Source organism: Brienomyrus brachyistius, chromosome 2 (genome assembly GCF_023856365.1).
Source record: "Brienomyrus brachyistius isolate T26 chromosome 2, BBRACH_0.4, whole genome shotgun sequence".
In the NCBI taxonomy this organism is placed as follows: domain Eukaryota; kingdom Metazoa; phylum Chordata; class Actinopteri; order Osteoglossiformes; family Mormyridae; genus Brienomyrus; species Brienomyrus brachyistius.
Genome location: NC_064534.1, coordinates 1,722,277 through 1,736,935, shown reverse-complemented (window position 1 = coordinate 1,736,935; position 14,659 = coordinate 1,722,277). Strand labels below are relative to the sequence as shown.

General features: G+C 45.1%; 1 protein-coding gene across 2 annotated transcripts; it reads left to right on the top strand.

Moving 5' to 3' along the window:
- The first annotated feature begins 560 nt into the window (after positions 1-560).
- Positions 561-5,156, top strand: LOC125728076 (beta-1,4-galactosyltransferase galt-1-like). 2 transcript variants are annotated; one of them, XM_049005146.1, is made up of 4 exons: positions 608-700; positions 795-938; positions 1,967-2,048; positions 2,736-5,156. In XM_049005146.1, exon 4 carries the CDS (start codon positions 2,763-2,765, stop codon positions 4,095-4,097), a length of 1,335 nt encoding a protein of 444 aa, XP_048861103.1. In that variant the 5' UTR covers positions 608-700; positions 795-938; positions 1,967-2,048; positions 2,736-2,762; the 3' UTR covers positions 4,098-5,156. The 2 variants fall into 2 exon arrangements, with proteins under 2 accessions (XP_048861110.1, XP_048861103.1); XM_049005153.1 differs by lacking the exons at positions 795-938; positions 1,967-2,048 and having other exon boundaries at positions 561-700.
- The last annotated feature ends 9,503 nt before the right edge of the window (positions 5,157-14,659 follow it).

The following is a 14,659-nucleotide window of genomic DNA, read 5'->3' as shown; positions in this document are numbered from 1 at the left end:
TCTGTTTTTCACGGTGTTTGATTTGCCACGTCGATGGAAGGAGAGATTAAAAAATATCGTGCTGAACATCAGTTGAATCGTGATCTGATTTCTGACAGAAGAAAACAGGAGTAATTACAGTATCCATAAGAACACAATTGAATAAAATCTAATTGAATAAATATTACCAACCATAACTAATTTCATATCCCCACACGCAACATCTGGAAAAATTATCATCAACCATGAACAATATTTGTGACATCACATGGTCCCCTGCCTGGCCCCGCCCACAATGACCTTTGACCCTTTGATCTTCGTGACCTTTGACCCAACCTGTCATTTTGACGAAAGCGATATGATTCTCTCTATCTCTCTATCAGCTTACTAGCCTGGCTGAGGGAACTTGTAGTTCCTCATGGGAAGAAAGCATGAATGAGCCGTCAGGGAGGTGGACCGCATTGGTCGCAGGTTGACCTGTTCGTCACAGACGGACGCGCTGTCATTGGAGCTTCCATAGTTGGTCATGCCCAAAGCGATTCCCATAGTGAAACACCGAGCAAAGTTAGATAAAGAACTGTCCTTATTAAGGCAGCCTGACTGGTGACTCGGTGGTGTTGGTAAGGAAGGGAATTATTACCTATGACTGTGCCGATGCAACTGCTGATCTAAGAACATTGTAGGGAGTAATTCAGTTATTTGGATTCATCCCAGAGCTCAAGTAAGTTGATTCATGTTTTATTTGAGAGAAACTCAAGACCAAATAAACGCTTCATGGCTTGAGACTAATACCACTGGGCTTTGTCTTACGGCAGCTCTGATAGTAACAAGGCTTCCTGCCTCATCTGGAAAACCTTATAAATAAAGGGAGCTGCGCGGGAATGGGGAAAGTTGGACAATCCATGCAAATGGGGAAAAAATGAAAATATTACCGCAGTGGGAATGGAGATGAATAAAATGTATGGTAACACCGTGGTAACACTAATTGCTGGTTTACGCATATTCTTATATGTGCTATATTAATTGTCCTTTTGTTCTGTTAAATTATTTGTTCTTACCCCAACACCACCTGGTAGCAATGTGGTCTGGGCTGTACAGGGGTACATTAATAATTAATAATAATAATAGACGAGAATACAGATTCGCGCTACAATGCATAAAAAATGAAAATTAAATATCTATTTCACTGCCTCCGCATAAAACTTATTCAAAATAAGACATTTTGCTTTAGTTAATGTCAATGGACAATTGATACCCCTAAATGTACGAAGTGCTGGGAGAGTAATTTAATTTCACATTGCACTGTCGTTGTGCGGGTGAATGCAGGGACAGGGTGGGGACGCTTTTCGCGTACCTTTGCAGGGGTAGACGGAGATAGATATCATCCCCGTGCCGCTCTCTAACACCTAAACTTACTGAGCATATGTGCTACGCAGTGGCATTCCGCCTGTGTCGGCTTGCAAAGAGGGTGTTATTTTATTTTTTATGCTGTAATGAAAAAGAAAGAGATTGTGTTGATTGCATTTAAGCCAAGGCATCGAATTATACAACTTGTTATACAAGTCATACAAAGTGTGCCTCGGTCGAGTCATAAACGATTCTTATCCTTTCATTTTTAATTTGTAGGAGTGTTTGGTTTATTTACAGACATGGACACAACTCCATTATTTGAGTCAAAATATAGATACTCCTGGTCAAGTATGACTGCAATACAAGTTAAAGCTGCTCAGTCTAATTTTTACTTGAGTAAAAATGTGTGTGTGTATGTGTGTGTGTGTGTGTGTCTGTGTGTGTGTGTGTATGTGTGTCTGTGTGTATGTGTGTGTGTGTGTGTGTTCATGCACATGCATTCATCAGTAAAAAAACGATTACTATCTGCATTATTACCACCAACGTATGACGTCATTATCACCAGCTCGCTGTTGCTGATATGTCAATCACTTCCCACCCACTCCCGCACTCAAAAAAGAAAATTAGTCTTCTGCAGAAGTCTACTGGTCAAAAAAGGGATGGGATGATGTAAGTAGACAAAAAAAGGTATCAAAAGAACAGAGGATGCAAAATGAAAGGTGAACATGGACTAAAGTATTAAGTCTTCAGTAAGAGGGAGACGGACTCAGCATCTCTCGCATGAACTAGCAGACTGTTCCATAATATAGGGGCACCGTCACTAAATGCTTTACGACAAAGTTTTATTTCATTTGTATGTCGGATAACGACATTCGGATCGCTACGTTTTGTGATCTAAGTGAATGATGTGGCGTGTAGATATTGATCAGTTCTGTTACATAGGCAGGTGCTTGACCATTGACTGCCTTAAACGTAAGTTAAAAGAACTTTGAAGTCAGTGCAGGGAGGCCTAACTATTGGACAGGTTACATCATAGCAACGATTCTAGCTGCTCTATTGTGAATATGTCATAAGGTGTTTAATGTGTGATGTGTGCTCCCTTAAAATGGAGCATTACGGTAGTCTAACCTGCTGTATAAAATTCAGTTTAGTTTTATACAGCACATTTCACAACACCTTTGCCCCAGGACACAAAAGGGTGCGGCAAGATCACGTTCACAGGGTAAATGGGACCACTGGTATTATTAACATTATGAAGAATGATGATCTCAGTGTATTTCGCTCAGCATATTAATAGATGTTACTTCTGTGCTCTTGAAACTTCCATACATGTTAAATTAACCTATAATGGGTATGATCAGTTAAGATATTATGCATTTATAATTTTCTGTGTTTTCCTTCTCCAGATATACTGAACAGCCAATTTCATCTTCATGGAGAAAACGTGTTTTACAAAATATTTTTTTTTGTCATTAATACTTTTTGCAGTGATGTGGATAATCTATAACATATTCTTAGGGCGAAATCTGACTATATATCCACATTCATGGGGAAATAAGTTACATCCAACAGCTGATCTGAGTAATCAGTCTGCAGCAAACTTGACTGAGCAAAATATAACGCCGATTAAGGAGACAAAACATTTCCTAGTCTCTGCCTACAAAGATCACAGGATTAATGGAACCATTCGTATCATTAGCATATTTAGGAGGGATGATGTCAGAAGACTTTATTGCGTCATTGGTTGTGTTCAACATGGATATTTAGTTACAGCAGCAGAGGTCGACATACACAGTGATCATTTTGGGTTCCCTTACCAGACCACAGACCTGCTGTGTAAAACTGAACCAAAGTGTGATGCTACAAATGTCACCATCAGTAATTCTCCATACACCTCAGACATTCCAGACATGATCTTTCTTCCCATCCGAAACAAAGAGAGGAAAGAGCACAACTTCACATACAACTTCACTGTCTGCATCTCCAACCTCTTTGGAACTTATAACAACGTACTGCAGTTTGTGCAGACCCTAGAAGTGTACAAGCTCCTGGGCATACAGAAGGTGGTCATCTATAACACCAGCTGTGGTCCAGACCTCGATAAGGTTCTGCAGTACTACAGGGAGGAGGGTACACTTGAAATCCACCAATGGCCAATAGATCAGTTCCTCAATCCCTCCAAAGGCTGGAAATTCCAAAGGGACAAAGGTGACCTCCATTACTATGGGCAGTTAACTACTCTGAACGACTGTATCTATAGAAACATGTATAGATCCAAGTATCTTCTGCTGAACGACATTGATGAAATAATTGTGCCTTATCAGCACGCTACACTGGAGCTTCTCCTGGAGGACCTGCAAAGGCAAAACCCCACAGTAGGAGTCTTTCTTATCGAGAATCATATCTTCCCCAAAACCGTCTTTGATGATAAAGGCACATTTAACTTAACACAGTGGAAAAACGTTCCAGGAATAAACATCATGGAACACATTTACAGGGAACCTGTCAAGAAAGATGTTCAGAACCCCAGCAAGATAATCATGAACCCAAGGCAAGTGGTGCAGACATCAGTGCATTCAGTGCTGAAGAAGTACGGAGGCACACTGAGAGTTCCACCTGGTGTGAGCAGAATTGTACATGTCAGAGTTCCTCTACAGGGGAGACTCACCAAAGAGCAACTGATTGTGGATAAAAAGCTGTGGGAATATCAGAAGGACCTTGTGCCAAATGTTGACCGTGTGTTGAATAAATTAGGGATCTACGACTGAATTATTAAGTATGTATATCAAAAGGATTGTTTTCCAATTTATGTGATAAATCACTCAAAAAAACATGTTATGAAATTGAACAAAAATACATAATAATGTGATTCTTATGAGAAAACAGCAAAGGCACATTCTTAATTAGGGTTCCTTTAGTGTCCTCAGTATAGTGATTCAAATTTCATACAAAAGTTGCTAAGCACTGTTTTATTTTCTGAATGCATAAGTAGTTCTGAGCGGAAATGCTGTAGGTGACGTCAGACGCCGGAGACTTGGCGGAAAATCTGAATGAACAGCGTGGGGAATTTGGAATCTCTTCAGGAATACATCGACTGGTACTTCGACATTATAGTCATGATGAACGCAATTGAATCTTCTCCAGCCAAAAGCGAGACGCCGTCCTCCAAAAGAAGTCATCCGGCAGACTCCCCCAGAACAGTATCGCTGATCTGACTTTGCCGGCATCCTGGATTCAATCGACAAGCGATTGTCCAGCTTCGACATGAGGTTGTCTCTGGTCGAGATTCTACATCAGGAATTCAAATCAAATTCAATTCAGCCAGCAGCAGGTGGAAACACTCGCTGCTGAAAACGCCTCACTACGGGACTCGGTTAAGTCTCTAACTGAGAATGTGACCCATCTGAATGAAGAAAATAAAAAAATAAAAGAGACTGTCATCGATCTACAGGCCCGTAGCATGAGAAATAACCTGGTGTTCTCAGGCATTCCGGAATCTGCCGAAGAGGACGCAGAAGTTACTGTCAAAACCTTTATCAAGAACCACCTGAAGCTTTCGGAGGACACTGTGAAAAACATCTACTTTGAGAGAGTCCATCCGCTGGGAGCCAAGAGGCCTGGTGCACTAAGACCGCGTCCTATTGTGGCTAAATTTGGATATTTTAAGCAGAAGGAGCAGGTGAAGAGCTGCGGCAGGGAGCTGAAAGGAACGGACTTTGGCGTAAAAGACCAGTTCCCCAAAGAGATCCTGGAGCGACGCAGAGTTCTGTTCCCAATCCGACGCAGATTTATTCCGACGGGCTCCCGAGCTGCCATCGCCGTAGACCGGCTCTGTACAAGTAACATCTGAACGGCTTGTACTCCTGTTCAAGTAACATCTCTCTAGTTTATACATGTTAATCTGCTAATTTAACGTGATGTCATATCAAATACATTACCGTCAGTCTCCGCAGAGCTACAGTGCTAACAATTCCGCTTCTCTCTTGTCCTCACGTATACCCTTACTCTCTCTCTCACTTCCCCCTTCTCTCACTGCACCGATCACCTGCTTTTCTACTCTGTCACACACAACACCCTCGACCGTTACGCATCTGCACGACATGACCACGTACATATGCACTCAGCGTCAGCACAACCACTCCGACCTCATTGCGCACGCAGACACACAGGACACACACAAGCGCGTACACGCTCGCTCAAACCTCATTCATTTGCATGGACAACATTAGCTGCACACACCGGTCTATGGGCACACTAAGGTTTGTCTCATGGAATGTGCTCCAGAGAAAAGGGGTTAAAAATATTTAGCCAGCTTAAAAAACTACAGGCATACGTTGTTTTATTACAAGAGACTCTGCCAAAGCTACTGATGAACTTAAAACACCTGAGTTTCCTAATGTGCTCTCAGCCTGCTATAACTGTAAGCAAAGAGGGGTAGCAATTTTAATACATAAAAATGTTAATTTCACAGTACTCAACATAATTATAGATCCAGATGGTAAATTTATAATCATTAAACTATCTATACCTAACAAAATGTATTGTTAATATATATGGTCCAAATGTTGATAACCCCTCATTCTTCCACGTTTTCTTTACCACACTCTCTGAACACCTAGATTGTGCACTTGTTCTGGGGGGCGACCTCAACTTCGGAATAAATAAAGGGGCTCCATGGGCATCATTCCTGATTTTGATGAAAACTTGGTATTTTGATCCTTATAGAGAACACTGAAAATTCCCCAAGTGTTATTGAAAAATTCTGATGCCGTCCAAAGTTCTAAAAATGACTGAGTCTTCATTAATGAAGTGATGAACATGCAAATGTTCTCCCATCAGTAACAACCCTGATGTACTACTAAATAATAATATGATAAACTTACCAGATTGGAGTTGTAAAGGTATTAAATACTTGGAACATATATTCGAAGGAATAGACTTTATTCCCTTTGACATATTAGTTAAACGATATGGGATTAACAAGAATAGATTTTTAGAATATCAACAAGTTAAATCTATAGTAAAAAAAAGAAATTAAGGTCTAATCAAATCAAATTACAAATACCACCAAGTGTGGCAGAATTCTTTAATCTCAAACCCCCCCGAATTACTGTATAAAATATACAGGACACTTTCTAAAATGGATGAATCAATATCCCTTCCTATTGCAAAATGGGAGGCAGAACTATAAGTCAGCTGGGACCACAATTTCTGGTCTAAGATATGTTTAAAACCATTTGAACTGATTAGAAATCCCAGTTTACAGTTAATACAATACAAAATCCTGCGTAGAGTGCACTATACAGGGCATCGGATGTTCAGGATGGGTGTTACGTCTTCTAACATCTGCTCACACTGTCAAGGCGACACGCCTGACAGTTACATCCACGCTTTTTGGTTCTGTCCACCTACTCAGATGCTCTGGCTCAGGATCTGTGAAGACTTATCAAAGTGTCTGAAATATACCATTCCAGCATCCCCTTCAGTCTGCTTGTTGGGCGACCTAGATGGTGTCACTACAGATTTTAACACAACCCACATGGCTTTCACCGCCCTATGCATTGCTAAGAAGACTGTCCTTATGAACTGGAAGAATAAAAATAACCTTAATATCAACCAATATAGAGACAGTTTGTTGAACCATATTAGTCTTGATACAGCTTCTGCCACCACACTAGATCAATCTCTCTGGGCTCCTTTGATCAGCTCCATCACCTAGTAGGGGTGGGGGGTCAGGGTTTTGTCCTGCTTTGGTCGGTGTCGTTGGCATGGGGGGGGGCATATTAGTTCGGGGTGTCTGGGGGTTCCCTGGGGGTGGGTTGCTGGGGGGGTTCGGCGCTGGGACTGCGGTCCTGGCCTGGATGGGGCTTTGGTGGCTCTTGGGTGGGGTCCTTCTGGCGGCTGCAGGCGGCGCTGCTGGGGGAGCCTGTGCCGGCGGACGTAGGTTCCCGGCCTGGCGGCCGCGCTGCTCCTAAGTGGATCCGGGGCGGGCTTGGGGTTCTGGGGGCGCTCTGCCTCCGGGCTGGGGTTCCGGCTGGGCCGGGGGGGGATTGGTGCATGCACTGGGGCTCGGCCCTGGTGCGGGGGCCTTTGGCGCATCGGTGGAGCTGGGGGCCTCCTTAGCTGGCGGGGAGGTTGTTACTATCTGTCCGCAAGGGGTCCCTGCTTTTGGGGTATACACTCTGCGGGGGGGGGGGATCCAATAGAGGAGGAGGATGGACTCAACCTGTCTTTTGTCTTATGCAGTCTGAGAGTTGACTGAATGCTGGGCTGGGTGTAGTTTTTCCTCTGTGCAGGGGTCCGGTGGGCCTCCCTGGGTTCTGTGGGGCCCGGTTTGGATGGGCCTGGGCCCCCCCCCCATTTTGGGTGGATTTCGGGGAACAGGGGTGCCTATGGGGGTCAGCGGGGGAGCTGGCTCCAGAGGGGGGGGTACTTTGCCCCCCCCATTCCTTTCCTCCCCATCCCTAAATGCTTCCCTCCTCCCGCTCCATCACACCACCACACATGTAGGGCTTTGAGGTGCAGGTGCATGGCTGGGATACAGGGGAGGTATTCCTCCTCTGTCCCCTCGCGACCACCTGTATCTTATTCATATAGTACACCACAACTTAAACACTCTCATTACCTATTCTCTCATGACACATACATTTAGGGCCTTGGGGGTGGGCACACAGAATGGCATCCAGAGGGCGGTCTGTTCATTCAGCCTTACCTCTGGTGCCAGTGCCCACTTCTCAATTTTAATCGCACATAGACATTGAGGGTTCTGGGGAAGGCCGAGCTAACACCAGCTGTTGGTTGGCAGAGGGTAGTTAGCGCCATGCCCTTCCCCTGTTTTAAAAGCATTTTAAAACAACATACACCAACACCACATCTGAGCGGGCGAAGGGGGGCATGGGGTCTTTTCACACCCCAGTTCTCTGTTCGCCATTTGAGCTGGGGGCTGAGAGGAAGAGCTGGCTGTCTGGTCAGGGTCTGGGCTGGTGGGCTTCTCGGCTGCTGCGGGGTCTGGGGTGGTCTTCTGGTCTCCACGCCAGAGGAAGAAATAGGGGTCAATATAGAGTATATATGGAGAGTGAGAGTATGTGTACAGCGTTAATTTCTGTGTGTCTCTATGTTGGGTGAATGTGTGAATATTTGTTTATGTGTGCATGAGGGTGGGAACGTATGCTTGTATATGTGTGTGCCTGTTTGTCTATACGCATGTCTCAGGTTGGGTCCTAGACTCCACCTGAATTAACATCTCGGGCTCTATTCCCCCCCACCACACTCCCTGCCGGTGGATGGGGCCCCCGGCCGCTGGTGCGTTGGTGGTTCTCGATGTCCGGGGCTGGATGCTCGGGTGGGTAATGGCTCACTCTCGGCGGTTGCCTGACGGGGTCTGGCCCTCCTGGCTTTCTCGGGCCCCTGCTGTGTGGTGGGGGGGCCCTTGGATTTCTGGGCCCGGGGACCGGTCTGCCCTGGTGTGGCCGGCCGCCGACGGAGCCTGCGGACTCGCCACCACGGCCCCCTGGGGAAACTTTATGAACAGCAACGCGCTCACACACTGACTGGTGTTCAGAGACACACACTGACTGGTGTTCAGAGACACACACTGACTGGTGTTCACAGACACACACTGACTGGTGTTCAGAGACACACACTGACTGGTGTTCAGAGACACACACTGACTGGTGTTCAGAGACACACACTGACTGGTGTTCACAGACACACACTGTCTTGATCAGCTGTTGCTTCTGTAACGGGTCAGTTCCTGCCTGTACTCCGCGTTGCGTTTGAGGGTGTTATCAGGTGTGTGGGGTGCAGGAGGAAGGGATAAAACAGACGCCGCTGTCGCTCCTGAGTTTATTGAACCTGTTGGTAACAATAGGAAAGGGGGTAAACCTCATGTGCTCCGGCCCTCTCGCTCTCTCTACACAAAGTAAAACAACGTATATGCTTATGCATAGACGTGTTTTCTATCCCCTACTTATGATGAATAATAAATCAAATAATTATACAACAATTAACTGATTCATTAACTCGGGGGACCCTGCCACTAGATCCTCGCCTCTTCCCGCATAAAAAGGAAAACAGAATCTTGTATAAACAAAAGTAAAATAACAACCTTTTACACATCTTAACATGTTCATTGTGACTCATACAGATGTTGGTTGTTGTCTTCTCTCTTCAGCAGGTATTGAAGCAGATTATCTTTCTTTTCTCTCCCTCTGTCTTCCTCTCCTTCTCTTGAGGAAATAAATAAATAAATAAATAAATAAATAAATAAGTAGAAATTAAGCAGTCCCCCGCAGAGGGGGGGGGGGGGGGGATGGAGGGGGAAAAAAAAGAATTCACAAACTGGACACTTCTGTAGATTCTGCAGTTCACGAGGACGTGATTGGTCTCCTTCACCGCACCATCAGTTTTGCAGTCCCAATTCCATCGTTGCAGCGGCCCGTAGCCCCTGACTACCCACCGCGGTCGAAGCATACATTGAAACAACAGATAAGACACCCAAGGAGAGCCTTAGCCTGAGTCTCATGATACGCTCATTGAAAGGAGTCATATCAGATGCCATCAGAAAGAGCCGGTCTGCTACAGCTAATAGCTACACCCTGAGTATGGCAGCCGTCAGACCGACCAGACCAAAAGTAGGTATGAAGTAGGTACACCCACCTACAGAGATCTGGCCACTCCCCGGTCTGTGTACCTCAGAGTGCTGCCTGAAGCTCCCCCAACAGCAGAGGACAAGATGTTCCATGTGCCTACCTGGATGGGTCACCTCAAACTGGGTCCTGAGTGCCGCCATGCAGCAGGTGCGTGTTGAATAAATCAGGGATCTTCAGCTGACAGTGTGTTGAATAAATCAGGGACAATTGCACTAGTCAACGAGCTATTAATTATAGTTGAAATAAGGAGGGTAATTGTAGTAACATTCTTCTTTAAAAAGACATGATTGTATAATGTCTGAGGGGCAGTGGGTGGCATTCGTGTGTGACACCACCTCAGATAGCTGGGCAGACGACACTGGCTGAAATTGCTGGAGGTGGCTGATTGGTGTCTCTGAGGGATTCATGTCTGGGACTGAGATTTTAAATTGAATGTTACTGTTTTTGTCAACAGCCACTACATAGCACTCAGGGATAAATACTAAACACACGCATTGCGAGGGCTGCCAACTCTCATATGTCTGGCATTATGCTCACAATTTTTGACTCGTGTCTGCCGTGACTCTCACACTCTTTGACTCTCATGTCTTTGCCATGACTCTCACGTTTTTTGACTCTCATGTCTTTGCCATGACTCACGCTTTTTGACTCTCATGTGTCTGCCGTAACGATCACGCTTTTTGACTCATGTGTCTGCCGTGACTCTCACACATTTTGAAGCTCATGTGTCTGCCGTAACTATCACGCTTTTTGACTCTCATGTGTCTGCCGTGACTCTCACTCTTTTTGACTCTCATGTGTCTACCGTTACTCTCACGCTTTTTGACTCTCATGTGTCTGCCGTGACACACATGCTTTTTGACTCATGTGTCAGCCGTGACTCTCACGCTTTTTGACTCATGTGTCTGCCGTGACTCTCACGCTTTTTGACTCTCATGTCTTTGCCGTGACTCTCACGTTTTTTAACTCTCATGTGTCTGGCGTGACGCTCACACTTTTTGATTCTCATGTGTCTGGCGTGACTCACACTTTTTGACTCTCATGTGTCTACCATGACACTCACGCTTTTTGACTCCTGTGTCTGCGTGACTCTCACACTTTTTGACTTTCATGTGTCTGGCGTGACTCACACATTTTGACTCTCATGTGTCTACCGTGACACTCACGCTTTTTGACTCCTGTGTCTGCGTGACTCTCACACTTTTTGACTTTCATGTGTCTAGCATGACTCTCACGCTTTTTGACTCTCATGTGTCTGCCGTGACTCTTACGCTTTTTGACACTCATGTGTCTTCTGTGACTCTCACGCTTTTTGAGGCTCATGTGTTTGCCGTGACTCACGTTTTTTGACTCATATGTCTGCCGTGACTCTCACAATTTTTGACTCTCATGTGTCTGGCATGACACACACGCTTTTTGACTCATGTGTCTGCAATGACTCACGCTTTTTGACTCTCATGTGTCTGCCATGACTCACGCTTTTTGACTCATGTGTCTGCCGTGATTCTCGCACATTTTAAAGCTCATGTGTCTAGCATGACACACATGCTTTTTGACTCTCATGTGTCTAGCATGACTCTCACGCTTTTTGACTCTTATGTGTTTGGCATGATGCTCACGCTTCTTGATTCTCATGTGTCTGGCGTGACTCACACTTTTTGACTCTCATGTGTCTGCTGTAACTATCACGCTTTTTGTCTCTCATGTGTCTGCCGTGACTCAGGCTTTTTGACTCATGTGTCTGCCGTGACTCTCACACATTTTGAAGCTCTTGTGTCTGGCATGACACACATGCTTTTTGACTCATGTGTCTGTCGTGACACTCATAATTTTTGACTCTCATGTGTCTGGCATCACATGATTTTTGACTCATGTGTCTGCCGTGACTCTCACGCTTTTTGACTCTCATGTCTTTGCCGTGACTCTCATGCTTTTTGACTCTCATGTCTTTGCCGTGACTCTCACGTTTTTTGATTCTTATGTGTCTACCGTAACTATCAAACTTTTTGACTCTCATGTGTCTGGCGTGACGCTCACAGTTTTTGATTCATGTGTCTGCCGTGACACAATTTTTTACTCTTATATGTCTGACATGACACTCACGCTTTTTGACTCATGTGACTGCTGTGACTCTCATGCTTTTTGAGTCTCATGTCTTTGCCGTAACTCTCACGCTTTTTGACTCTCATGTGTCTAGCATGACTCTCACGCTTTTTGACTCATGTGTCTGCCGTGACTCACGCTTTTTGACTCTCATGTGTCTAGCATGACTCTCACACTTTTTGACTCTCATGGGTCTGTCGTGACTCTCACGCTTTTTGACACTCATGTGTCTGCCGTTACTCTCACGCTTTTTGAGTCTCATGTCTTTGCCGTGACTCTCACGCTTTTTGACTCTCATGTGTCTAGCGTGACTCTCACACTTTTTGACTCTCATATGTCTGGCGTGACTCTCACGCTTTTTGACTCATGTGTCTGCCGTGACTCACGCTTTTTTACTCATGTGTCTAGCATGACTCTCACGCTTTTTGACTCTCATGAGTCTGTCGTGACTCTCACGCTTTTTGACACTCATGTGTCTGCCGTGACTCTCACGCTTTTTGAGGCTCATGTGTTTGGCATGACACTCACGCTTTTTGACTCTCATGTGTCTGCCGTGACTCACACTTTTCGACTCTCATGTGTTTGCCATGACTCTCACGCTTTTTGACTCAGATGTGCCTGGTGTGACACTCACACTTTTTGACTCTCATGTGTCTGGCGTGACTCTCATGCTTTTTGACTATCGTGTTTGCCGTGACTCTCACGGTTTTTGACTGGTGTTTGACCTGACCAGAAGGGGTTCTATTGAAGAAAAATTGTACAATTTTTTACATGGGTGCAAATCGTCAAAATAGCAAATTATTTTGCATATGCTTTCCACTCGTAGAAATCTGGAACACCACCGCTTATGTGTTGTCTTAAGCGCACATGTGATTACGTGCCCTCTTGACATGTAATTGTTTTTTTGTGGGTCATGTTGACACATAACAAACGTGTTATTCACTCAGTTACGCCTCCTGTTTTTCACACGTAAAAAATGCCTTGATGTAACATAATTTCCACGTACCTAAGGCATAAAATATGCATGTTTGAGGTGCTTTTTTGCACGTATGCTCAATATAACACATAAGTTGACGCATTTGTGACCCTTTCGGTGTTCCATACAGAAGTGGTGTTTCCGAAATGAGGCGTGGCCGGGCCCATTGTTGTGTCATTGCTATTCTGTAATAGCAGAATGGATTTGGGGACACCCATAACTGCTACTTCCACTGAATGCTTTATGCTTTGATCTAGCATATGGCCCTTCTCATGTGTTGGAAACGATACTGATTGGATAAAATGAAATGAATCCAAAAGGCATAAAACTCATTAACCAAAGATTTTGATGAACAGCAAATATGGGTGTCCCGGCTCCCAGCCAATCAGGAACACTGAATACCCGGTACAGGTGCACTGGGGGCTGGGAGGGAGCAAAAATGTGCACTGTGTGGGGTTTCCAAAGGACTGGGTGGGAAACACTGGTCTAGCCACACTAATCCCTGTGATTTGTGCTTGGCTAGATTATGTGCTGTTGACGGCCAGAATGTTTTGTTTTGTTAGCAGCCAGTTGCCATTTGGACTGTGCACTTCCTATTTCTTTACATGAATAACATAACACTCACCGAACAAGGTATGCTGATCTCGGCATTCGTATCTCCGGAAAGGTCCAAAGATTGGTATTTTTCATAGGCCTTTAGTCTAAAAACAAGCTATGATGCTCAGAAACAGCAAAAAACTACCCCAATAAATACTGTGACATCGTCAGTTTTCCATAGTATCGTCAGTATAGCCATATCTGCCGGAGCTTGCACATTGCACTTCATATTGCACTCACCTAGCTTTTAGCACTGCCAATAGCCTCCTCTGCTATGCCTAATTGTACATTTTAGTTCCCCTACTCCTCCTGGGGGGTGATGCCTGGAGACCTCAATCTATCAAGATATCCAGCACACCCGGCCACATGTGACGTCGCCACCACCAGTGACGTCCCTGCATCCAGCTCGCCGTTCTGATCTTCCATGTATGACCCGCTGCCTTACCTCTGGTTGCCTGGCAATTGGAAGAAGACTCGGCATCGGCATTGGCTTATCGTCTTCCTTGCTCTCCTCTCACTATTTGACTATCCCTGCCGGCCCCTGGAGGATGGGCTCCCCCTTTGAGTCTGGTCCCTCTCAAGGTTTCTTCCTTCTTGGGAGTTTTTCCTTGCCACTGTCGCCTATGGCTTACTCACTGGGGGCTTTGGGTGGGGATGCTGTAAAGCGCTTTGAGACAATGTAATGTTGTGATAATGCGCTATATAAAAATAAATTTGTTGTTGTTGTAGTTTTCTCCCATGGATTTCGGCAGAACTTTCATGTTTCCAGCTCAAGTGCTAGGTGGCGCCTCCTGGTGTTGAACCCCTTGAACTTCAGTGAATAGCAGTGAGGTCCTGTTTTATAGCCACATATTTCCTGTAGGAATCCTGTACTGTGCCCAGGGGCACCTTGGAAGTTTTGTTATATAGAAGATTGTTATATATGCTGCATCATGCCTAGAGGATCCTTCACGGTGAAGCACTGAGTAATGATATTGACCATAAAAACAGTCCCGCCTCAGTC